The sequence below is a fragment of the Humulus lupulus genome, chromosome 6 (genome assembly GCF_963169125.1).
Source record: "Humulus lupulus chromosome 6, drHumLupu1.1, whole genome shotgun sequence".
Taxonomy (NCBI): domain Eukaryota; kingdom Viridiplantae; phylum Streptophyta; class Magnoliopsida; order Rosales; family Cannabaceae; genus Humulus; species Humulus lupulus.
Window position 1 is genome coordinate 221,794,803 of NC_084798.1, and position 24,916 is coordinate 221,819,718.

The 24,916-nt window shown below is 35.2% G+C and overlaps 3 protein-coding genes across 3 annotated transcripts; 2 read left to right on the plus strand and 1 right to left on the minus strand.

Moving 5' to 3' along the window:
- The first annotated feature begins 1,635 nt into the window (after positions 1-1,635).
- Positions 1,636-5,788, plus strand: LOC133783480 (probable WRKY transcription factor 2). Its single transcript, XM_062223117.1, has 6 exons — positions 1,636-2,147; positions 2,696-3,189; positions 3,537-3,728; positions 3,812-4,626; positions 4,752-4,910; positions 5,028-5,788. Exons 2-6 carry the CDS (start codon positions 2,755-2,757, stop codon positions 5,617-5,619), a joined length of 2,193 nt encoding a protein of 730 aa, XP_062079101.1. The 5' UTR covers positions 1,636-2,147; positions 2,696-2,754; the 3' UTR covers positions 5,620-5,788.
- Positions 5,789-6,096: 308 nt separating this feature from the next.
- Positions 6,097-11,679, minus strand: LOC133783479 (chloride channel protein CLC-f). The gene is made up of 9 exons (XM_062223116.1): positions 11,053-11,679; positions 10,411-10,822; positions 9,695-9,889; positions 8,936-9,390; positions 8,737-8,841; positions 8,229-8,462; positions 7,717-7,929; positions 7,394-7,626; positions 6,097-6,591 (listed from the first exon to the last, which is right to left on the minus strand). Exons 1-9 carry the CDS (start codon positions 11,482-11,484, stop codon positions 6,516-6,518), a joined length of 2,355 nt encoding a protein of 784 aa, XP_062079100.1. The 5' UTR covers positions 11,485-11,679; the 3' UTR covers positions 6,097-6,515.
- A 147-nt stretch (positions 11,680-11,826) lies between these two features.
- On the plus strand, positions 11,827-15,403 carry LOC133783481 (uncharacterized protein At4g26450). The gene is made up of 4 exons (XM_062223119.1): positions 11,827-13,973; positions 14,147-14,336; positions 14,541-14,595; positions 14,905-15,403. The coding sequence occupies exons 1-4, from the start codon at positions 12,106-12,108 to the stop codon at positions 14,958-14,960; spliced, it is 2,169 nt and encodes a 722-aa protein (XP_062079103.1). The 5' UTR covers positions 11,827-12,105; the 3' UTR covers positions 14,961-15,403.
- The last annotated feature ends 9,513 nt before the right edge of the window (positions 15,404-24,916 follow it).

Here is a 24,916-nt window from a genome sequence, read left to right on the forward strand (position 1 = left end):
AACTATATATCCCTATTTTCATACACTAATTATCTTAATAAAAAAATAGTAATAGTAACATAATAAGAGTCAATATCTAATTCTTTCATTTGGCCTATTCTTCCTATAATCCAAACAAAATAATCATCCACTTTTATTTCTTTATGCATGCATAATAATATAATATATAAATAAAATAAAATAATATACACAATATATGATTCTTTTTTCTTTATAGTATCATGGTGATTATTGATTAGTGAATGAGTACTATGTTATGCTATATGCTATAGATTTTTTTTTTATTATTGTCATTATATATACATGATGTTTCTAATAGTTTAAAATATTGAATATATATATATACATATACATATATATGAACAAGAATAATATTTAGTGAGAATATAACTTTACACAAAGTGAACCATTGAGAGCCAGACCTTATGATATTTGAGTGCTTTGGTTTGGTTCTACATTTGCATGATAGCAAATTATTCTATAACATGATAAGATTTTAATTATTAGAATGAGATCCTCTTATTTGATTTATATATTATTATATTAAAAGAGAATTCATTAACATTAATATTAATATTAATTAAATCAAGGGCTAGGCTAGGCTAGGATAGCCTAGTTGTGAGCTTATTATTACAACTTAATTAAGAAAAAAAAGTTTGTAATAAATGATAAGATTTGAATAATATTATTACATTGGGAGCACCGGTATTGCCGTCCTCCTCATCTATTATTTTTTTCCCCTTATGTTATTATTATATTTTAAGTAATAAAAACTATATATATATATATATATAATGGACAATCTTTATCCAGGCATTATTTAAGCTTTATTGGTAGGGCTCTTAGTGTTCTCGATCTGTGAACATTTTTTGGCGCAATTTTTTTTATAACCATGTATATTGTAGCTATTTAGAGCATCATGCAAATTTTCAGAAAATTTCAAATAATTTACAGTACCGAAAATTATATTCAAACATATTGCTTTACACGCGCATAAAAAAAGTTAGTCACGTGTGCAACAACATGTTTGAACTTAGTTTTTGGTAATGTAAATTATTCGGAATTTTCTGAAAATTTGCAGGATACTCTAAATAGCTATAATATATACGGTCATAAAAAAAATCGCGCCGAAAATTATTCACGGACCGAAAACACTGAGAACTCTACCGATATAGCTTAAAGTAAATCCTATTTCAGAATTTCCCATAATATATATATAAAAATAAAAATAAAAATAAAATCTTTGTTTTTTTTTGTTGAGAAAAATGGAAAGATAAGAAAGTAGTTATAACAAGAGCCAAACATATTGGAAGGAAAAATAAGAGGAAGGAACAGGTGTTAGGCTGGGAATAGTAGAAATTAAAGCACTTGTTTTTAGCATCTAATCTCATTTTAATTGAGTTTTGACAGCTTGCCTTCCACTTAAATTTTACTATAAATTGCTTCTTTACATCACATGATACTAGCTAGCTACTAACATTCCATCTTAGAATTCAATGGAATGGAACCTAAATTATTATTATTATTATTATTATTAATTATGATGAAAAAAAAACAACACAACTAAATAAGGGTTTGTTTTGTTGAGGCTGCTAATAAAGAGAGTGTTTTTAAGAAAAAGGAAGAAGATGAAGAAATGGGTTGTTTTGAGTTTTTTTTTCCTTTTTTTTTTGGTTTGAATAAGATTAATATTATTATTATTAAGGAAAGAGTATTGGTAAAAGTGAATGGAAGATAAAGATTTGGTTTTTATTAGTTCTTCAAAGATTCCATCCGTTTCCGGTCCACCACCATTCCCCCAAACACCCCTTTTTTTTCTCCCTTCTTTTGTTCTTGTCTGAATTTCTTTTCTCTCTTCTTTTTATTTATTTATTTATCATCTCTTCTTTTTTATTTTATTTTCTTTTTCTTTCTCAGACAACAACCAAAACAAAATAAAAACAAAAAAACAAGCTCACCCACACCCACACACTCAGACACCATTCCATTCTTCTCTTCTAACCTCAATCATGATTCTTCATACTGTATACTAAGAATTTCTCAAAGCAAGAAAATTGGGGTTGAGTTACTTCTCTGCTATATGCTCAATCTCATCACCACCACCATCATCATCATCATCATCAGCTCCTTTGACTCTCCCCACTCAGGTAATCATGTTTAATCATTCTCTTTCTCTCTCTCTCTCTCCCAACCCAACCTAACATATTTCTATCATAAATATCATATTTGTCATAATTCTGCATAAAAAGGGGACCTTTCTCCTACCATCTCTCACATTTCTTATGTTTGGATCTTAGAATTTGGAAATATCTTTACCCATTTGTACATTTAGGTGAAAACTGCATTAAAGATTCAGTTTTTCTTGGCTAAGTTCTGTTCTTGGTCCTCTAATCATATGATATGCTTCTTTTTCTTGATGGGTCTCAGTTATTAGCTATCATAATTGCAACCCAAATCGTAATTCATAAGATTGTCTGCAAAAAAAAAAAACCTCAGCTTTTTTTGACTCATCCAAAATGAAGTAAAGGACAATCAATTTAGCAGAATGGTATCTTTGTCAGGTTGTTCGATGACAATGCTGTCTAGTGCCTAGTGTGTCTAGTATTAGCTCAAACAAACACACCATCTTTTGCTTTTCTTGAATCAAAGTCCCAAAAAATTTATATAGCTTTGGTTTGGTTCTAAACCTTTTCAGGAATAAGAATTTGATTGTGGTCCGCCGGTGGGAGCCAAAAAGAAAGGAGTTTGATTTTCATGGCAGGCTTAGATGACAATGTGGCTATAATTGGAGATTGGGTACCTCCTAGCCCCAGCTCAAGAGCTTTCTTCTCTGCTATGTTAGGTGAAGATATTGGGTCTAGGCAATTCTCAGGCACAGCACCTAACAGGACAGAAGATCTATTTCCAGGACCTCGGGAACCAAACAACAACAACAACAACAACAATTTCAAAGAATTGAGGGAAATGGGATCATTTTCTGAACAAAAATCAAACTCGCGTGGGGGACTTGTGGAAAGAATTGCAGCTAGAGCTGGCTTTAATGCTCCCAGACTCAACACTGAGAGCATGAGATCTTCTTCAGACCTTTCACTGGCTGCTTCTGAGTCCCGATCTCCTTATCTGACCATACCACCTGGTCTCAGTCCAACTACACTTCTGGACTCTCCTGTTTTCCTTTCAAATTCTTTGGTGAGGCAATTTTTCATTTTTTCATTACAACTTTATTGGTATGCTTGCTGCTTTGACTGTCTTTTCTTTTGCTTTAGGGAGTTGGGAGTTGGGAGTTGGGAGGGAGGCTTTTACATGTGATAAAAGTTCTGTCAAGTTGTTTATTGGTTGGGTGTAGATGTAGTTCAACTCTGTTATTAAGTTTAACAATTCACCACTTTGTGTTGATTTGATTACTGTAAATAAAGGAGTTGCTTTGCTTGCAGTGTGTCAGTCAGTAAGTCAGTCTGTCTGGTCTGTCTATTCTCATCCTGTCTCATATGCACAAATGATAAAAGGAGATGAATTGTTTGTGTTGTGGCGTGCAGGCACAGCCATCTCCAACCACTGGAAAATTCTCATTTGCTTCTTCTAATGGCAACACCAGGAGCTCAACATTGATTATGGAGGCCTCAGATAAGACTAGAGATAATTTCTTTGAGGACATAAATGCTGCTTCTTTTGCTTTCAAGCCAGTCCCTAACTCGGGCTCCTCATTCTTTCTTGGCGCAGCAACCAAAGTAAGTAACAGTCGGCTTATATCTGTTTTTGGTTGCCATTTTTCACACTGATATGTCAATGGCTATTATTGTTATCTCTGCAGATGACTTCAGCTGCCATGCCTCCTCATCCATCTTTTCCCAGTATTGAGGTGTCGGTTCAGTCTGAAAGCTCTCCTCCAAGTCTGGGACCAACAGGAGGAGGTGAGAACAAGCACCCCCTTGAGAAAGATTCAAGTAGTGATCAAAAGGGTGCAGAGCTTTCTCCACCACTGGAGGAGCAAGGAGAGGAAGAAGGAGATCAAAAGGGAAGTGGAGATTGCTCAGCAGGAGCCGGTGGTGGGGGCACAACATCAGAAGATGGATACAACTGGAGAAAATATGGGCAGAAACAAGTAAAGGGTAGTGAGTATCCACGAAGTTATTACAAATGCACGCATCCAAACTGTCAGGTGAAGAAAAAGGTGGAAAGATCTCATGAGGGCCATATTACCGAGATTATCTATAAGGGGGCCCATAACCATGCCAAGCCTTCCCATAGAAGGTCAGGGATTGGATCATCCAACCCACTGGCCGACATGAGAATGGACATTCCTGAGCAAGCTGGGCTGCATAGTGGTAATGGTGGTGGTGGTGGTGGTGGTGATGGTGACCCAGTTTGGGCAAGTACACAAAAGGGTACTGTTGTTGATTGGAGGCATGACAACCTCGAGGTGACCTCATCTGCATCAGTGGGACCCGAGTACTGTAACCAGTCCACCTCTTTGCAGGCTCAAAATGGTACTCAGCTCGAATCAGTTGATGCAGTTGACGCCTCATCCACTTTCTCTAATGATGAAGATGAGGATGACAGGGGGACACATGGCAGTGCTTCATTGGGTTATGAGGGTGAAGAAGATGAATCTGAGTCGAAAAGAAGGTTACTGCTCACCTATTTTTCTTTTTATTTTGGGGAATGCTCTTTTAGTATATGTATCTATATATATATATTATTGTTGTTGTTAAAAGTGGTAGTACTTATTACTATTATCATGAACAAATCAGGAAACTAGAAGCCTTTGCAACAGAAATGAGTGGAGCCACCAGAGCTATTCGAGAGCCAAGGGTTGTGGTCCAGACCACCAGTGAAGTTGATATCCTTGATGATGGATATCGCTGGCGCAAGTACGGGCAGAAAGTAGTGAAAGGAAATCCAAACCCCAGGTTGTTAACTTTTATCTACTGTCTTCTACTACTACTGCTGCTGCTGCTGCTGTTTTAGTGAAGAGAGTTCTAATTCTATATACTAACACTAAGCCAATTTGTTTGATGGGGATGCAGAAGTTACTACAAGTGCACCAATGCTGGCTGCACAGTGAGGAAGCATGTGGAGAGGGCATCCCATGATCTCAAGTCAGTGATCACCACATATGAGGGAAAGCACAATCATGATGTTCCTGCTGCTCGGAATAGCAGCCATGTCAACTCTGGGCCCTCCATGCAAATGCATGGTTCGGCTTCTGCAGCCATGCAATCCCATGTTCACCGGCCTGAGCCATCATCACAACAACTTCACAACAGCATGGGAAGATTTGAAAGGCCTGCTGCTGCAGCTGCAGCGCTGAGTTCATATGGTCTACCGGGTGGTGCATCAAGGCAGCAGTTGGGCAGCTTCTCATTCGGAATGAACCAAGCAGGTTTGGCCAATCTGGCAATGGCTGGGTTGGGCTCCATGCCACCCAAACTTCAGGGTATGCCCATGAATCCTTACTTGGCGCAACAGCAAAGGCAGGTGAATGAAATGGGTTTCATGTTGCCAAAAGGAGAGCCCAAGGCAGAGCCAATCTCAGAGTCTGGCTCTGGTCTGAACCTGTCCAATGGTTCAGTGTATCAGCAATTTATGAGTAGGCTTCCTCTTGGACCTCAAATGTAAATCAAACCTTTGCCCCTCCCTCCCTCCCTCCCTATCTTTTTTTTTTTTTTTTTTTTTTTTGAGGAACGTAGAGGTATTTTCACTGTTGTTACTTACAAAGAATATAATATATAACTTTATAATGCAATGTAATGTCATGGGAAATTTTATCAAAACAATCTTCACATCACATCCATTGATTCTTTATGCAATGTTTTATATAGTTGTTCATTTTTCATTTGCCTTTCTCTACCATCGTCTTTGGCAAGTAACAAGTTAGGTGATTGGGCTAAATCTGAAACTTTCTCATGGTTATTTCATTTTGAAGCCACAAAACATAATTTCTTCTAACTTTTTTTTTTTTTTTTACTTTTTCAAGGTCTTTGAATTGATTGGTCAGATACATGCATACTCAGCATTTTGAATAGAGCATTTGCAAAGTATAATATATATAAATGTTTATATATAACTTCTTTCTGCCAAGGAAAAAAACAAAACTTGTTGGGGAGCAAGAAATAATGGTGTATAGCTCAATTATGCCTCCAATGATTCATTCCAACAGTAAAGTCAGTAATATGAACCGCTTTATCCTCCCATGTACAAGCTGAAAATTTGCTAACTTACCCTAAACTATATGTGTGTGTGTTAGTATACAAATTTTATTGTTGTCTTAGTTCATTTGTTGCTAAGTACACTGAGTATATGCAATCTTAACAGCTCCCTCCACCCTGAAATTTTGACCCTAAAGTAGGAAAGCCAGCGGTCACCAGAGTTTGTAGCTGAAATTCAAGAAAGCGTCGAACGGACTGCAGGCTGCAGTGTCAAAGTTGAGGGGCCATTAACTTGTATTGGCGGGTGCGGGTGCGGGTGCGGGTGCCATTCTAATCAGCTAGAGATTTCAAAAATAGCTGCACTCATTAATGGCCATTTCCAATGATTTCCTCCGAATTGTTCTCTTTTCTGTGCTCCAACTTCCGGTGATTTATCTCATCTCTGCACATATACAAACATAAGAAAGAAAGAGAAGGATTAAACACAAGCCTCTGGAGTCAGGGGAACTATCTATCCAAGTTCCAACCAGATAATAATAAATAGTAAGTAGCCAAATATAAGGCCAACTTACTTGCATTATTATCGAAAAGCACAAGTTCAATTCACTATAAATTGATCACTTGTCTCCCTAGTATGTATGTCTCAGAATGATGAAATTACTTTAAAACAACCAAAGACCTATTGTGTAATAAGCTCTTGAAACTTTCAACTACTCAAAACTGACACCATACCACTCAATCAAATGAGGAAATGGAATACTTAAGTTACAACTAGCCATTTAGAATTTGCAATCAGGAACACTATTTTTTGCATGCACCGGCCAGCCTTGTATTTTAATAATTTTATTAGTGGTAAACCGTCATTGTCACCGTAACTGTTAACTGTTTATTTGTAATCTTAATAACTATTTCAATAATTTTTATTTTGTATACAGCATTGTCATCAAACAACTGATTGGAATTACCACAAATTAAATTCTTCTAATCTGCCAGTCAATAAATATCTTCATTCTTTAGCATTGAAAAACAAAAATGATGACAATAACTATAATCAAATGAATCAATTAATAATTTTACACATTCTCTTGAATTCAATAATCACTCTTTACAAAACTTTTATTTCAAAGGAAACAATTGATCAAATGCATTTAACAGTTATTTTGGGACCAGCCACACAGAATCAAAAGAAAGAGAATGAATAATAATAACAAGATGAAACCAGTTTTTAATTATTTTGTGCAAACCTGAGACATTTTAAGATTGAATCATAATGAAGAACAGCCACAATCCTCCGCTTCCTCTCTCTTAAAGAATCTCTACCACGCTTAACCACGGGCAACTGGGTGATACCCTTGGCCTCCATAAGCTGCTTTGCAATTGCTAACTCTGTGTCTGGATAACAGGTTAAAAGTCCACGAACTTGCCCTCGATAGCTAATCCCTCGAGTACAAACAGAAGAAACAAGGCATGTATTTGCCTGCAGAACATACAAATTTATACATAAGCCTAAGGAAGAATTTACAAAAAAAAAAGGGGCACATGCAATTGCAAGCTCAGTGCAACTTACATCCAGAGATCTTGAGTCAGACTTGGAGATATCACTAGACTTCTTGGATAGACACCGTCTAATATCACCGTAGGTTAATATTCCTTCAAGAAAGTCATCTTCGTCGACAACCAGGACAAATGTCTGCTGGTTATCATGCATGTACTTTTTTGCCTCTTTCAAAGTCATGGAAAGAGGGACCTTCAGATAGTTTGTTGACATGACATAAGAAACCTGACAACAAAGACAAAGGCATGATTGAGGGAATTCAAAGAAAGAAAAAAGGGGAAATAAATTGAATGACCAAAGACTGCCACAAATAACACCCCCATTTCAAAATAAATAATGGGGCTTTGGAGCTCATTTTCCCACCAGAGTTGCAGAAATAATGATGAAGTTTAAGATCTAGAAAAGTATTTTCATAAAGTGCTTCAACATTGCAGTGTTTTCTATAATTCTCAAGGTGGTTGGAGGGAGTGGCAAAGATATAATAATATTGTGGGCAATGAGTGGAGAAGTAATAGACTGTAAACCTTTAGATCTTCTAAGAGAATATCTTCATTAGCCGCTTCAGAATAAGCAGCTTTTTCTATAACAGAGAGTTCTCGATCATCTCCATTATTATGTCGTCTCCAACCAGCTTCATCTTTGTCTTCACTAGGCGAAAGAGAAGAGTATCCTCTTGCCAAAGTTGGCTTATCAGATGTTTCAGCCTCCTTTCCCACGTTTGCCACAGAGGGAACCCAGATTGCCAATCCAACAGCACCCTACATGGGATACACAACAGTTGAAACCACCAAAAAAAAAAAGCACAGTTGAAAAATGAAAATAAGAGTATCAAAAATCTGTTTGCCGCTGGACAGCACACCCAACAACTGCTTATAGATTTAGATAGATAAATAAATATAGAGAGTGGGAGGGGAAAAGAAGGTAGAAATTTGAGGTTTCATCAATTGAAAGTTGTTTGGTTGAAAGAAAAGACAACGGGGTAAAGATCATCATTAAAGGAGATATTTATATGTGCAGCAAGGCATGAGATACCATCAGAGGAAGCAATATTCTGTAATCTCTGGTCAGCTCAAACAGTAGCAAAACTGATGTCAAAGGCACTGAACAAACTGAAGCTAAAGTTGCAGCCATTCCAACCTGAACAATTTTGAAAGTATTTTAATAAATTACAGAGCTGAAGATATATTTTGACAAAAATACAAAAGAAAGTTGTTATAATAGGGAATTTTACCAGTGCATAAGCCTGTGGCTCCGCAACAGCAACATTTCCTGGAATTGCAGAATTGATAATTTCAGAAGCTACACCACCAAATACAGCACCAACAGCTGCACCAATCATCAAACTTGGGGCATATAGGCCACCCACAAGCCCAGAACCCTTACACAGAGCTGTGGCGACAACTTTGGCTAATGACAGTTGGGTTAACAGCCAGATTCCAGGAGCCGAAGGAGTTTTTCCAGTGTGCAGGATTTCTTCAACATTTGTGAAACCCCAGTACAGTATTCCAGGATACTTGAGAGCAATTATCCCAGCTCCTAAACCACCTAAAGCAGGGCAAACAATGGCAGGAAGGCCGAATTTTTCCTTGATAAAGTCAAAGAACTTTGTGAACCAGGCAACCAAACGAGTAAAGACTACGCTTACAACACCACATAGCATACCCAATATGAGGTACAAAGGCAGTTCTGCAAGGTCAAATCACATCAGGTCACATATTCACACAGCTACAGCCAGCTCCAAAAACAATTGTAGCAAGTTTCGTTCCATAGAATGTTAAAGCGGGTAAAGCACATAATATATAAGTTTTGTTCCCTATGCCGATATGCACTTTCAATAGGGAAACTCACGCATCCATACTCAAGTTTTGTGCAAATGAAAAATGAACTTATATGCAAAACATTGAATATCCTAAATATTTATCTTTTTTGTTTAACAGACACTAACAACAACAACAGCGACAATGGAGAGAGCAACAGCAAAGTCCATTACCAGCAGCAGATTTCAGGTCATATGCAGGTACTGTGAAGGCAGATTGTGTCCCCATTGAAACATTTGACACGGTAGATGATACAACAGAGGCCAAGATTATCATTGCAGTTGTAAATGGAGGTGAGTTTTCTGCTCGAAGAGGCCTTAACACAGTTTCAATAGCAAAGAAACAACCAGCTACTGCCGCATTAAAACCTGAAAGTTTTTTTTTTTTTTTAAAATGATGGTCAATTATCAAGACATTAAAATGTAAAATAAAATGCATTTAAAAAAAATTACAGAATTTAACTTAGTACATGCTTTTAATGACTTGAGCATGTAATCTGGACTCTCATTTTACTTTCCAGGAAGGCAAAAGGAGGATCATGAGTTTTTCTTTTTGCATATGATAGAGCTGAAGGTTCACAAATTACAATGGTAGTGCAATGTAAATTAAACAAAAAAGTTTCATGATTTTATCAAACATGATCAGTGATCTAACTGCAATACAATGAAGGTCCTCCTAATCCCTTTGTCTACTACTCTACTGGCCACAAAGATAGCTTCCACTTTATTTCCCCCAACCCAATAAAGAGAATAGATAAATAAAAAAGTTTCTTAAATAAAAAAAATGTCCTTTTTTTTGTGGCCAACATAAGACATAAGCAAGCTATCCTTTCATAATTACAACATAAAATGACAAACAATTCAAAGAGAGTAGAAAGTAATTGAAATACCTGAAGAAATACCAGCAGCTGCACCAGCTGCAACAAGCGCAATCTTCCTTTCTCTGTTGTTTTCCATCAATAAAGAAAAGCCATTTGCACATGATTTTCCAATATCCACACTAGGACCTTCAGGACCCAATGAACAACCAGTACCTAAAGTGACAGCAGCCTGGATTGCTTTTATGGTGGGAAAGACCCCAGAAAGCAAATCAAATCCTTGTCCAGGAGTTTGAGAGGAAGAAGTAGACTGCCTTATCTGTTCTAATATTTCAAGTAAACCATGCATCATCCCAACAATAACTCCCCCAGTGACTGGTATCAAAAGAATCCTATGCCAAGTGTCTGCCAGTCTCTGCACACGAAGCCAAGCAGCTCCCTCATTCGGAGTACCAGCCCATGCCCATTCATGTATAACGTGCACCTACAATGGCCATAGAGTGTAGTGTCACTACATAGATCTAACTGAACAAGAATAATCACATGCATTGATAGGAAGAGCCCCAATTCAGGTTTCGGAAAATAATGTGTGTCGTGTTCCAATGATTATGGAAACAAGATAACAACAATGGCGATAGCAATGATTATGAAATTGAATCACTGTAATGAGAAAGAGAAGAGAAGAGAAGAGAAGAGAAGAGAAAACATTATTACCCCATTGTTAAAAGCGGCGACTAAGAGACCGGTGGCGAGGCCAAGAAGACAACCAATAAGGAGCAAAGCCCATTCGGGAGGAGCGGAGTCGGCAAGAGTATCGACGGAATCAGAATCCGAATGAGGAGTAGCAGTTAGTCGATCTCGATCTCGTTCTCGTTCGCGTTCCCGTTCTCGTTCGCGTTCACGGCGCTTGAAACTGAGGCGGCGAGGGGAGAAAGGTGGATCAAAATGACGGGTGAAAAGGCCCTTGAGAAGAGAAGGGGAAGAAGTGGAAGTGGAATTGGGATTGGGGTTGGAGATTGGGTCCTGAGATTCCAAATCATCGACAATAGACGGTGTTATCACTGCCAATGCGGATACTGGATGATCGGAGGGTGAAGATCTCAGTAGCCGAGTAGCTTCGCCGTAGTCTTCTTCTTCTCCGGACATTTCCAATCCCAAAAGCTCTGAATTTGGATTGGATAGGAATTGATTTTCGTTTTGGTTTGGTTTGGGATCGGATCAAATCAAATCAAGTTCTCTTCTTTCCTTTTTCCCAAAAAGACTTGCTTTTTCTACATGTAACTTCATTTCCAATTTATCAATAATTACTGTACTAATTACAATTAATCTTTCTAATCAAAACCCAACCCATTGATAGATACGAAAATCCATTTTTCTTAATTTTAGAGACTAAAAAATTCGTTTTTTATTTTTATTTTTATTTTTATTTTACCCAAATATAAATTAATAAAAATAAGAAAAAAAAAACAATAAAGAAAGCAAAGTGAGTGGGAGAAAGGAAACAGTTTTAGTTTAGTTTAGAGTCCAAACCCAATTCCAAGCTCATCTTTTTCTAATTCTCAGCTGCAAAGCAAAGACTCGTCTTCTTCATTCACTGATTCCCAATCCCATCCCTAAAAATTCCAACTTTTTTCATTTGATTGAGCTAAAAATTGCAACTTACATATACATATAATAACTCGAAAACCTGTATGGATTGATTGATCGATCGATCTACGTATTGATCAGCTGGATTGTGGAGCTGGGTTGTTGTTGTTGTAGTTGAACATGCACGCTCGCCACCGTAGTCCCGGAAACGGGTACAGGTCCTCTACGCCGAACTCTTCTCGGATCTCTCCGGACGCCTCTCTCCGCGGCGCTCATTCATTCCACGCCTCCTCCGACTACCGCTCCTTCAATCGACCTCGTCCCAATTCCACTCCCAATTCCAATTCTTTTCAGCCACCGCGCAAGGCTGACATCTTCGTCGACGCCGGCCGCCTTGCCGCCGAGTATTTGGTCTCCCAAGGACTCTTACCTCCAAATGTTCTCTCTCTCCCCTCCTCCTCCTCCTCCTCTTCCAAGTGGTCCAACGGTTCTTTCAAAAGAATTTCCCGGCCTCAGCCTCAGCCTCAGCTGCCCGAACCCGAAAGTTTTCAGCTTGGCCAAGAGGTTCGAACCTCCGCCCTTGCCCGGTTAGGGAATGCGGTGCCTGATTCAGCAGCAGGGTCAACTAGGAGAAGGTTTGTTGGGGATGAATTCGGGTTTAGGAATAATCCCAGAGGTCGGAGAAGACCGCAGTACCGAGGTGGCGGTTATGGGTCTGATTGGGGGAGAGAGTATTCCGTTTCCAGGAGTGCTTCGTTTCAGGACCAAGATAGATTGAGTGATGGGGATTATTATGAACCTGAAGATACTGTTTCCGACCACCAACCTAGTAAAGATTTAGCAGTAAAGTCCGGTCCTTTTGATTCAGCAGCATCCAAAGCAGCTGCCGCACCTGATTCTGATGATGTTGACTCCAAGCCCACTTCTTCCTCTTCCGTGGCTTGGAATGAACCAGCTGAGATCAGCCAGGATCACTTCTTACATGACAAAACATCTGAGCTGAATGATGATGCAGCTAGAGCTGGGAAAGTTGAAGATGATGAAATTGAGAAAGAAGAGAATCTTAATCTCACCAAAGACTCAGAAGATTATTCCTCTAACAATACTTCTACTGATTTGTTAACAATTTGCAAGTTTGCTAAGGTTCCCACTCGAATCCGCTCCTCATTGACATCTAAAAGCCCAAAGCTTGATCCAACTCCAACAACTGAGGTGGAACAGGAAACTACTTCTGCCACTTCGTCTGATAGAAAAATGGAAATCCAATTGGGTGAGGATTCTCTTCCAGGTTCCTCATCAAGCCATCATAGAACTCATGACTTGAAACGTTTCAACTCAGAAATACATAGAGCCCAGTCTGCTGAAAATGTGGGAGAATCGGATCATTTGTATAATATCCAACACATTAAATGCGAGAGATCAGTGTCCATGCCCAATAGAGCTTTTGAGTATGACAGCTCTGCTGATAAAGAGAATGTAAGGGGTGAGAAACGAGGTTTTGAGGAGGAAGATGTGCTGGAGGGAGCCAAAAGACCAAGAGATTGGCCTCCCTCTGTGGTTATGGAGGCAGGTGGTTGTTTTGATCTTTCAAATTTGAGTGAAAAGAATATCGGTTCTTATGAAGATGGTAAGGGGGGCTCATCAGGTGATAGAGTTATTGTGGATGTTGACGATAATGATAATGAAAGCAACAACATAGTGAGCAATTTTCAATTCTCAAAAGATGGAGGAGGAGGTGAACCACGGCGCCTTGACTTTTCTCAAGAAAAACAACTCTTTCCAAGTTCATTCAAAATCTGTGACCTTAATCTTATGGAAGTTTCTGAGACTCATGAGAATCGTGAGAGTGATCCAGTTATCATGTACCGGACTCTTTCTGAAAGGAGAAGAGAAGCAAAGCCAGTAGATGTTGACTTGTCAATGAATAACTCTAATAATGTATCTGGTGAGAGCAGCAAACGACCAAGTGACCATAAGGAGATTGAAATAATCGATTTAGAAAATGATTCTGCTCAAGAGGACAAGGACTTAGTCATGGAAGATAGAAAGTAAGTTTCCTTAATCATCACCCTTCTTGCTTCATGGCTATGTAGTTCTGTTTCAAGCATGCCAACAGCCAAGTGTAGCTGACAGTTTTTTCCTTTTGCAAATTTTACATTTGTTTCTTTTACCATGATATGATACCTGTTCTTGCTGTTAATAATGTTGGTCAACTACGCAGGACAGAAACGGTTTATACTGATCTGGAGGAAATTCCTAACCATGCTCGGAGCACTGGTGGTATTCCTGATACACAAGATGGTTATGGGCTTATGATCTCAGAGTTGCTTGGAAATGATTTTCCAAATTGCTCTGCAGTACCAGAACACATCAATCCTATGCATAATGACATTGGTCTTCACAATGGAGAGGTACCACCTCAACTGACTAATACAAGCATCTTCTTGATGGTTATGTGATCTGAATTTAATGCATATTAATGGAGTCAGTTTACATATATATTAAAACCATTCCTATCTAATTCAGGCTCGAGTTGATTTGATTTGATTCGAGTATTGAAGCACAAGGCGGTAATGAAATTTAAGCTTCCATCTTTTGTTTACTCCATGTTTCAGGGGGCTATTGGCGATGACGATTCGATATACATGTCACTGGGAGAAATACCACTAAGTATGTCAGATATTTAATCTATTGGTTTGGTTTGTTTAGATAAACACATGGAAATTTCTTGGATGATCGCCTAAGATGGTGCTTGCTTTGCTTCTGCTTTCTTTTTTCTTGTAATGTCTGATTGTATTTTCTTTATTCGATGCTACTTTGTGCCTTGTAAATTTGTGTCACGAAGCTCCTACTTCTTTTGGTTGGTTCTGTATATATTCCCCTTTGTTCAATGTTTCTAAGTATCAAGTTCTTTTTCTTTTGGTTTTGTTTATAGTTCCTTTATTGAATGTTACTAAGTGCCTTGTAAATTATGTGTAGCTTTTTTGAGGCCCTGGGAGCAGCCACCGCCACAGGAGTATGAAAAGCCTTTTTGAAGAAGAAGATAATAAGAGAAGTGTCTTTTAAGACATAAAAATTTGGTATGTTTATTATTTGATCATTGGGGTTTAACCCCATGTTGCAAACATATCTATCTATTCAAAAGCAAAAATGCTTTGCTTTCTTGTTTGATCTTGCTTATCAAGGCTGCAAGTAAATGTCTTTTTTGGCCAGAGGTTGAAAGATGTTGAGAATCTTCTTTTCTTTCTCTTTTCCTTTTCTTTTAAGATTCCTCTGTTCCACATCCTTGTTCCAAACTTGTAGCTAGAAATGATTATCTCATCTATTAGCATTTACTATATAAAAAAGTAGAAGAAGAATCCAATTCCTCAATGGCCTGTCTTACTAAACAAATGATGTTAAACATAGATTTATAGCTGAGGTTTGTAACTAAATGAACTCATTGATTATCATATAATCAGCTGCTAAATTTTTGTCAGCGTCGATTTTTTTACTAGTCTAAATTATAAGGTAGCAAAAGTGGAGCTATGTTGGGACCAGTAATGATGCGTGCACATAAAATATGCACACCAAAATCTATTAAAGTGCTTACTACGTCACTGTATCTAATATTTCGGTGAATATTTTGTGTGCAAATATCATTACTCGTATTGGGATACATGAATATGCTAGTGTAGAGTGGTAGGTATCAGGTATGTTTTTATATCTTCACAATGTACAATTGTTTGCTCTATCTCAGTTGTATAGAAATCTTTTGTGAGCTTAGACTTAGTAAAGAACAAGGAGCCGATTGTGTTGTATGCTTAACAGCTGTAAGTAAACAAGATGGTCAAAGGACATAAATTTGGGCCCAGTTCCACTCATTGCTAGATCTTATGAATGGTAGAAAACCAAATTCTTAACTTTTTATGAAATCAGAACTTTACTTGGGATAGAGAAAGAACACTAGGTTAGGACTTAGCTTTTGGTGCTTCTTCTACTTTCTCTCACTCTCTCTCTCTCTCTCTATATATATATATATATATATATATATATAAATTGTATGTTCATATAAAAGAGTAAAGTAAACATTAACAATTGGATAAGGCCAAGCTGTTGTTAAAGGTATGGGATGCAATGTAGTAGTAGTAGTAGTAGTAGTAGGTGAAGTAAAAATGGTGAAAGACAGAAAATGAGAAGGAAAAAAAAAAGTGATGATTTTTTTTTCTTTTTACTGCTCAAGTAAAAAAATGATGAGGTTGATTCTGGTCTAGTATTAGTAGGAAAAGGTGATTTTGTTGAAAGCTAGCTTGCACTGACTGTCCTCTTCTCCAATTTATGCTCTTAACTTTGTATGGGATGGAAGAATTTGAAAACTAATGAATAGAAAAATGGATTGGATTGGATGGATCATATGGATGGATGAGCTGAATTTAAGGTTGAAGACAATTAAGCTCTAGCCATGGTCCCCACCCATCATATGTGGGTCACTCACCTTTTATATATATATATATATGGAATGATATTTTAGAAAGGGTTAAGAGGAAATTGATCAAAAACTCATTAAGCTTAATAGTTGAGCTACTACTAGTACTAGTAGGTAAGGTATATATATGAATCGGTTACTAAATCTAAACCCCACTCCAAATCTCCTTACACAAATACAATCAATCTATACATATATATATATATATAGATATAGATATTATTAATTAAGATGGGTGACCATGCAGCACAGCACAGCACAGCATAGCTACAACTATCTATGCTGAATGTTCAATATTGTATGATCATGATTACTTGTGGCAGTACTAGTACTACTACTAAGTAATAATAGTGCAAATAATCAAACAAGTTGGAGAATTGGCCCCAATTTTTTTCCAAGAAAGAAAATGAGATGCATGCTGGTGTACTGTTGTAGGGGTTGGGGGTGGGGGTAGTCTAAACCACTGTCTTCCCTTCCCTTGCCGACATCATGCATCTACTATATATATATATATATATAGATATATATATATAGGGAAATTCTCCTTCTCAGTGTTTACAATCCGTGAATAGTTTTTGGCGCGATTTTTTTTTATGACCGTGTATATTGTAGCTATTTAGAACATTTGGCAAATTTTCAGAAAATTCCGAATAGTTTACAGTACCGAAAATTAGGTTCAAACATGTTGTTGCACGCGTGACTAATTTTTTTTTATGCACGTGGAAAATAACATGTTTGAACTTAGTTTTCGGTATTGTAAATTATTCGAAATTTTCTGAAATTTTGCAGGATATTCTAAATAGCTACAATATACATGGTCATAAAAAAAAGTTGTGCCGAAAATTATTCACGGGTCGAGAAATACTAAGAGCTCTGCTAGTAGAGCTTAAAAAGTGAAGTTCCTGTATAATTATCCATTATTTATATATATATATATATGTGTGTGTGTGTGTGCATGTATTAAGGATTTACACACATTTTGCTCTGAAAAATAAAAAGGTTTCAAGTCATAACATACTTCTAATCACATCCACACATTACTTTATGCTACTCCTAATCACACCCACATGTACATATAAATATCATCATCTTCTTAGATGTGAAACCAAGTTTAGAGCTTTAAACCTTTTTCTATAAATGGGTTTGTGAGATGGGAAAAAAAAGAAAGGAAAAAGAGAAGCTTTTTCATTTCCCCAAAACGGAAAAAGCAAAAGGATTGATTGAAGGAAGCTGAAACAGACAGACCAGAGCAGAGCCTTTGATGAAAAACGTTGGTCAATCAATGAAACAACCATTTAAGGACTCACTCCCATTGATGACGTTTTGTAATTAACACTTTTGGATGTGTACGTTACTCGACAAAGAAAAAGAAAATTACTATTTACATGTGTGCATGAGATGTTCTTTAATCAACATTCATATGAATAATAATATATGATATAGTTGGATCTACATTCGATTTCTCCTGAATCGCCCCATCTATCCTCCTGATGAGAAATTTGGTTTCAAATCCCAGTTCAAATAGGAGAAGTACGCCATGCTAATGTGCCTTGGATGATCCACATCTCAAGTAGGCATCAAATTATGTAATGTGTTATCGGTTTTTAAAATATCCAGTTTTGACTGAAATAAATTTAATTGGTTAATTAAAACTGAGATATCTGTTGTTATAATGTTTCGGCGTTATAAATTAAGATTCATCCACATTACTCCATCGGTTTATTTATATAAATATATTAAAGAAAGGCATTTCTTATTTGACTAAATGACCAAATAATATCTTTCTTTTTTATTATTTCTCTAAAGAAAAAGGATGAGCAATAATATTAAACCTAACCCTAAACCAACCTACCTTTCTTCTATCTCTGCCTAGGTCTACAACTACAAACAGCAGCAGCTAAACTCAATAAACAATCACAAAATTGCCAATGTAGAAACCACTTCTTTGTTTTATTTGTTTTTTTGTGATCTGAAGCCAATATTTAGAAAGTTTGTGCTTTTTTTGGGAGGGACTTTTTTCGGACTTAAGTCATTTGGAGTGTTCCTTTAATTGTTGTTTTTATAAGTTTTATTGTCTAAATTTCGGAAATGACTCTATCTAGTATAGGTCATTTAGTTTTTTAGTGACTCAGAGGAGTGTTGAGGATTTAACCGATTCAATTCAATTCACACTATTCAATTCAATCAAATTTGCACTTTATATATCCATACTTATATGAATTGGATTGAAAATTTTAAAATCAGCACTTTTAATGTTAAAAGTAACCAATCTAACTAACTCTTATATGTATAAAATAAATCTTTTAAATATATATATATATATAAAATAATAACAACTAATTATTTTAAAAAATTAATCTTAATATCTTAAGTAATACTTAAATTTTTAATTTGTGAACTTTATGTTTAGTTCGTGTATAAATTCAAATGTAAATGTTATATTTGATTTTATTTAAATTATTTGTTATATAATTTGATTTCGATTACTAATTTTATTTTGTTGAAAGTGAAATTATAAATATTAGTTAGAAAGTGTCAAAATTAACAAATAATCTTTAAAAAAATATTCCCAAAAAATAACCAATTTAAAGTAATCAATACATTTCGCACTTTTAAGAATTGGATTAGATTGATTTTGAACTAGATTGTAGAATAAATTGAATCCAAAATATAAAATTTGCACTTGTGCGGATTGGATTGGTTATGACTAAAATAGTGCCGATTTAATTAGATGAATACTCCATATATTAATTTTGCATATCTTTCGGTTAGATGTAACTCATCAACTTATCATTTTATTCAATCTTAAAGTGATATATTCAATCATTTAAAAAAATAAATAACACAAGTAATTATTTATATATAAGCTTCGACTTTTTAATTTCTAAAAAAAATAACAACGATTCTATTTATCATTAGTTCATTCCAAAATATATTTTAGTCATACGTGTGTACTATTTATTAATGGGTTTATATTTTTTTGGACCATGTGTTTTGTCTCATTATCTGTTTGGACTCTGTGTTTTGAAAAATTACTTTTTTGACCCTATGTTTTGTAAAATTGTTAAAATAGAACCATAAACTCAATTTTGATGAATAAAAAATTGAATATAACAACACAGTTTTTAAGCAGAATGATTTTATTTTTGTTCTGAATTGTTAGTTTGTTAAATTATTTGTGATTTTAGTTGAGAAAATATTCACCAAAATCGGGTTTAGGGTTCTATTTTAACCATTTTAAAAAATATATAGTCCAAAAAGTAATTTATCAAAATACAGGGTCCAAACAAATAATGAGACAAAACACAGGGTCCAAAAAAATATAAACCATTTATTAATTAATCAAGCAACTTTTTCTATTTCCTTTTCCGATTTTCCCATGTATTGGATTTAGTAGTAGCTACTCTTGGTTTTTTTTTACCGTCTACTATTTTGTATAGTTTATTTTTTTAAAACGACCATGATTTTACTTAGTCTGTGTTACTTGATTAATGAATTCTTTGGGGTTTTATTTTTTATTTTTTTTTAAATAATAACCATATATTACTTCTTAAGAAAATGAGTTAATATTGGTAAGGATGAACATAAATTCGTATGCCAAATTATTTAATAGCAAAAGATACTGATGCATGCCACCCAAATGCATGACCGGGGGTGTTTGGTATGAGATAAAGTAAAAGTGGAAATGAGAATTTAAATTCCTTCTTATGTTTGGTTCAAATTTTAAAAGGGTAAAGTTAATAATTTATGTGGGCCCCACATGTATTTTAAAAGTAAAGTGAACTCTTTTGTACAAAGATTTTAATATTACATTCATCCTAAGATCCTCTACACTTTCCAAATCAACTCAACTATTCAAAATAAACACCCACTTAAGTCATTGATATAGTAAGAATAATCTAGAATATTATGAGGTGTCTTAATTCTATAATGTATTAGGTTTATTAATTTGTCATTTTGTTTATTTACTTCATATTGTCTTATTTGTAAGGGTTCTATAAATACCTCATTTATTCTATTGTAAGGAACTTTTAGAAATTGATATTTGAAATAGAGTGTCTCACACCTAAAATCAATTAATAAATTTAATTGCCTTAATTTAGTATGAGTTTATTCTTCAAATTAATAAATTTAATACATTCTAAAATCACCATACCTCGTAATATTCTAGATTATTCTTACTACATCAGCCACTCACACCAATGATGTAAATTGGTTTTTCTTTAAAAATTTGAAGAAGCCAATACTTCAAAAGCCTTCTATCAGCTTCTTTAAACTAGTGATGTATTTTAGAGCTCATTTGCATTAATATATTCTTTCTCTACATTCAGAGAATCCTTTAAAATAGATCATTTCTTTGTCTAAATTTATTAGTTTTATTTATTTATTTTTATTATTTAATTTAAAGAAAATATAAGAAGTTGACTTATGATGTAGTGTAAAAATTTAATGTAATAAAATGAAGAATGAGAGATTTTGGTGATTTATTTGGAAGGATAAAATAGAGACTGGCTTGAGTGACCATAATTGCCTATATTTATAGATACTTAAATATATATAGAGAGATTTCAATTGTGTTAGTAGATATTAGTGCCCTAATATATGTATATATAGTAAATATTTATATGTATATATATTTACATTTATTCTCTTTGTAGAGAAAGAGATAGATATGACTTTATAATGTTATATAGAGAACTATCGGTTGATTCTAGTGGTCATTTGACATGAATTAATCTAATGCCTCATAATTAAATGATAATGAGGCTAAAAAGTGTTATATTATTTTATAATATAATGTTTTAGATTAAATAAATGTGACAAAGAGTGTTACATATTGTAACATATAAAATAGAGTTGCAATATTTGAATATATGTGAATATTTAAATATGTAACTTTGTAACTTCCAAATAATGTTCATTATTGTAGAGACTTGTTATCACACAATTTGAATTTAATTTCTTAAAACCATAAGGGAATTGGTTGTTGGAGACTTGGTTTTAACCCCAATAATATGTTTGGGGGTTAAAAAATCAATTGGGAACGAATTAGAACCGTTTGGAAAAAAAGCACAAATTTGTGTGCTGAAATTGGCCAGTGGCCGCGGCCAGGAGCATTGGTGGTCACGGCTTGGGTGACAGAGAGCCACGACTGCTGCCAGCAATGCCCGTGGCCGCAGGCTGGCTGCCAAAATTTCAGCTTTTACCTATTTCTTGAACGACTCTAACAACACAAATAATTCTAAAACCTCATTTTTAATTCCATAAACATCTAATTAATCATTGGTAACAACCATAGAGGTTGGTGAAATTTAAAATTCAAAGTTTGTCTTCAAACTCTATAAATATGAGCATATTGCTCATTTGTAAGATACAACTTTTCTATCCATTAGAGCACTTGACTAGAAAATACATAGAAGTTTGATAATTCCAAAAAGTTATTTCCAAATTTGAGAGAGTTCCCTTAGTGCTTGAGTTAGGGGGAAATAAGCTTTTAGACAAAGATTTCAAACCTTGTTCAAGTTGATGATCCCCAACACTCTTCACTTTGGTTGTGCGAGTGAGAATTCCTTGTTATTTGTTCTTGTTCTTACATTTTCTACTATTGTTTTTCTTCTTATTCTTATTTTCTTATTTACTTGTATTTTTTGTTTAAGAGTTATAATCTTTTATTTCTTTTTGTTTCAAACACTATTACTTTATTTGTATCTGTTGTTTAGAGTTGTAATTTTCTATTATCTTTTTCTACTTCTTCTTATTTTATTTCTAATTTTCAGTCATAGAGTTATAACATTATTTAATCAATCATTGTTTATTTGTATATTTTGCTTAGAGTTGTAAATGTCTTTTTACCATTTCTATTGAGGCAACTTATATTTTTCTAACAAAAAAAGACCAATGCACACACATCTATACATGTTTGATTGAATTTGCTATTAATATACATCTCAAAACTCGATAATGTTCATATAATATTAATATACTCTACTTTTTTGACAATACCGATGCATCATTTTTCTATTTTCGGTACTTAGATAAATATAATCCCAAATTTTTAAATATGACGGTGTACATTGTAGCTATCTAGAATATCCTACAAATTTTCAAGAAATTTCGAATAAATTATGGTACCGAAAACAGGGTTCAAACAATTTGTTGCATGCATGCTTAATTTTTTTGTATAAGCGTGTAAAAGTAAATTGTTTGAACCTTGCTTTCGTCACTGTAAATTATTCAGAATTTATTGAAAATTTGCAGGGTATCTTAAATGATTACAATGTACACTGTCATATAAAAAAATTAGAAAAAGAAATATCGAGGAAAACACAAATTGGCTGCACCAGTGTTGTCAAAAAAGTGGATACGTTGTAGTCGCTCCCAATATATATATATATATATATACTAGGTAGAATCAACGTCCAATGCATGTTTGCTTAATTTTAAAGTTGTAAATATGCTTATTCAAACATGTATATATTTTTATTATATTTTTTAATTATCATATATATTTTAAATAAATAAAAAATATCATAAAAATAAATAAAAGATATGTGATATAATGTCTAACATAAATGTATTAAAAAATTAAGGCAAAATATTTTCTATAATTTTAATAAAAATTCGTTCACTTTTAAAAAATATATATATAATAGAATGGATTATAGTTCTATAGTATATATAAATATTTATATCAATAATATCTACATATATAACATATAAATACAACATTGATATAAATATATATTTACATGGCTACATGACGTATGTATATAAATTACAATAATATTTAAAAAGAAATTAATAATAAAAATAAAATGAAAAAATCATAGTGTAGAGTAATATACATGCATAAACTATTTTGATTAACTAATTAGTTTTTGTTTAAGTTTATGTTTGTTCTAGTTTATGAATTTGACAGTGACAACATGAGATTATATATTATATGTTTAATATAATATTAATATTGTAACGACCCAAATTCGCTAATAAAGCTTAGGACCTTGATTAGTGTGCCTGGAGAGCAATAAGTGAATTATTGTTATAATATGTGAATTTGTGTGAATATGTGATAGAGATACATATTTAGTTTAATTAAATATGCATGTGGACCCCGTTTGGATATTAGGGGTATGTTTGTGATTTTAGACGGTCGATTGCATAAATGTGATAAATGTGTTATGTTTGTGATATATCTGTGTAGCACGATCTGAGACAGTCCTAGAGAGTCGTTAGTCAAAAGTCACAACGGGGTTGAGAATTCGACCCGGGGCGGGTCGAGGGGTGTTATGGGTATCATATGTTTATGGGGTTGCCGAGTTATGGAAATAAATATTTGGAGATATATTTGAGGTTAGATTGTCTAGGAGGGAATATGGGGGAAATTTACTGTTTTACCCTCGGGGGACGTTTTTTGGTACCCCGAGCTTTGAGATAACCTTATAGACTTAAGTTGAATAAAACAAAATTGGGAATCATTTAGAACTCTCTAAACTGACCCACTCTCTCTTCCCTCACTCTGTTTTTCTCTTCTACACTGGAGGGCATAGTGATATTTTGGAGGAAAACCAGTCAAGAACTAAGGAATTGGAGTTGAGTTTGGGAGACTCTAACTAGAAATCTAAGACTTGGAGCTTAGGGAACTGAGTTGAGGATTCAATTCTGTATAAGGTAAGCTTTCTAATATGTTGAGTTATGTTGATTGCAACTGAATTCTGTTTGGGTGTTAGGATTTAGACATGCATGGTTTGGATTCTAGGACTGGTTTTGATTGCTTGATGGGTGTGGGAATTGGTTCTTGAGTTTGTTGGTATGTTTAGGTTGCATGAGTATGAATTCTGGGTTTAATTATGAGGTTCTTGATGGGTGTGGGAATTGGTTCTTGAGTTTGTTGGTATGTTTAGGTTGCATGAGTATGAATTCTGGATTTAATTATGAGGTTGGGGGTGATTTTGGTTGAGATATGTGGGGTTTGGTTCGAAGGAAATGCAAGGAAAGTGGTGTTTTTCTGGGCTTGGAGGTGAGGGTCACGTCCCTAGGAGGGGCATGCCGCGGCCCGTGTGCACGCGAGGCCTTGGGAGGCCATGGAGCTCAAGGCACGCCACGACGCTTGGCCAAGCATGCCGCGGCCCGTGTGTGTGTCCAGGGAGGTGTCTAGCCTCTGTTTTGAGGCTAGCCGCAGCGCTTGTGGGGTGGGCCGCGACCCTAGTTCAAGGTGCAGGGAGTTTTGTGGGTTTTGACTTGGGAACTTAATTGCGAAGGCTCGGGATGAATTTTGTCACTCGGATTGATAGAATTCAAGGTCCCAAAGATTAGAATTATGGTTTGATGCCATTTAGTGGATTAGAACTTGATGGATGGAATTTTTAATGTGTTATGACTAGGGTTCCGGCGAGGCTCGAACTAGGGAACTGTGCTCGGGACATTGGTGCCTAGAAAGCTCGGGACACAAGTAAGAAAACTACTATTTCCATAGAGCTTGTGTTGCAGGGCTCGGCCCAATATGATTGTGTTGCATGGCTCGGCCCC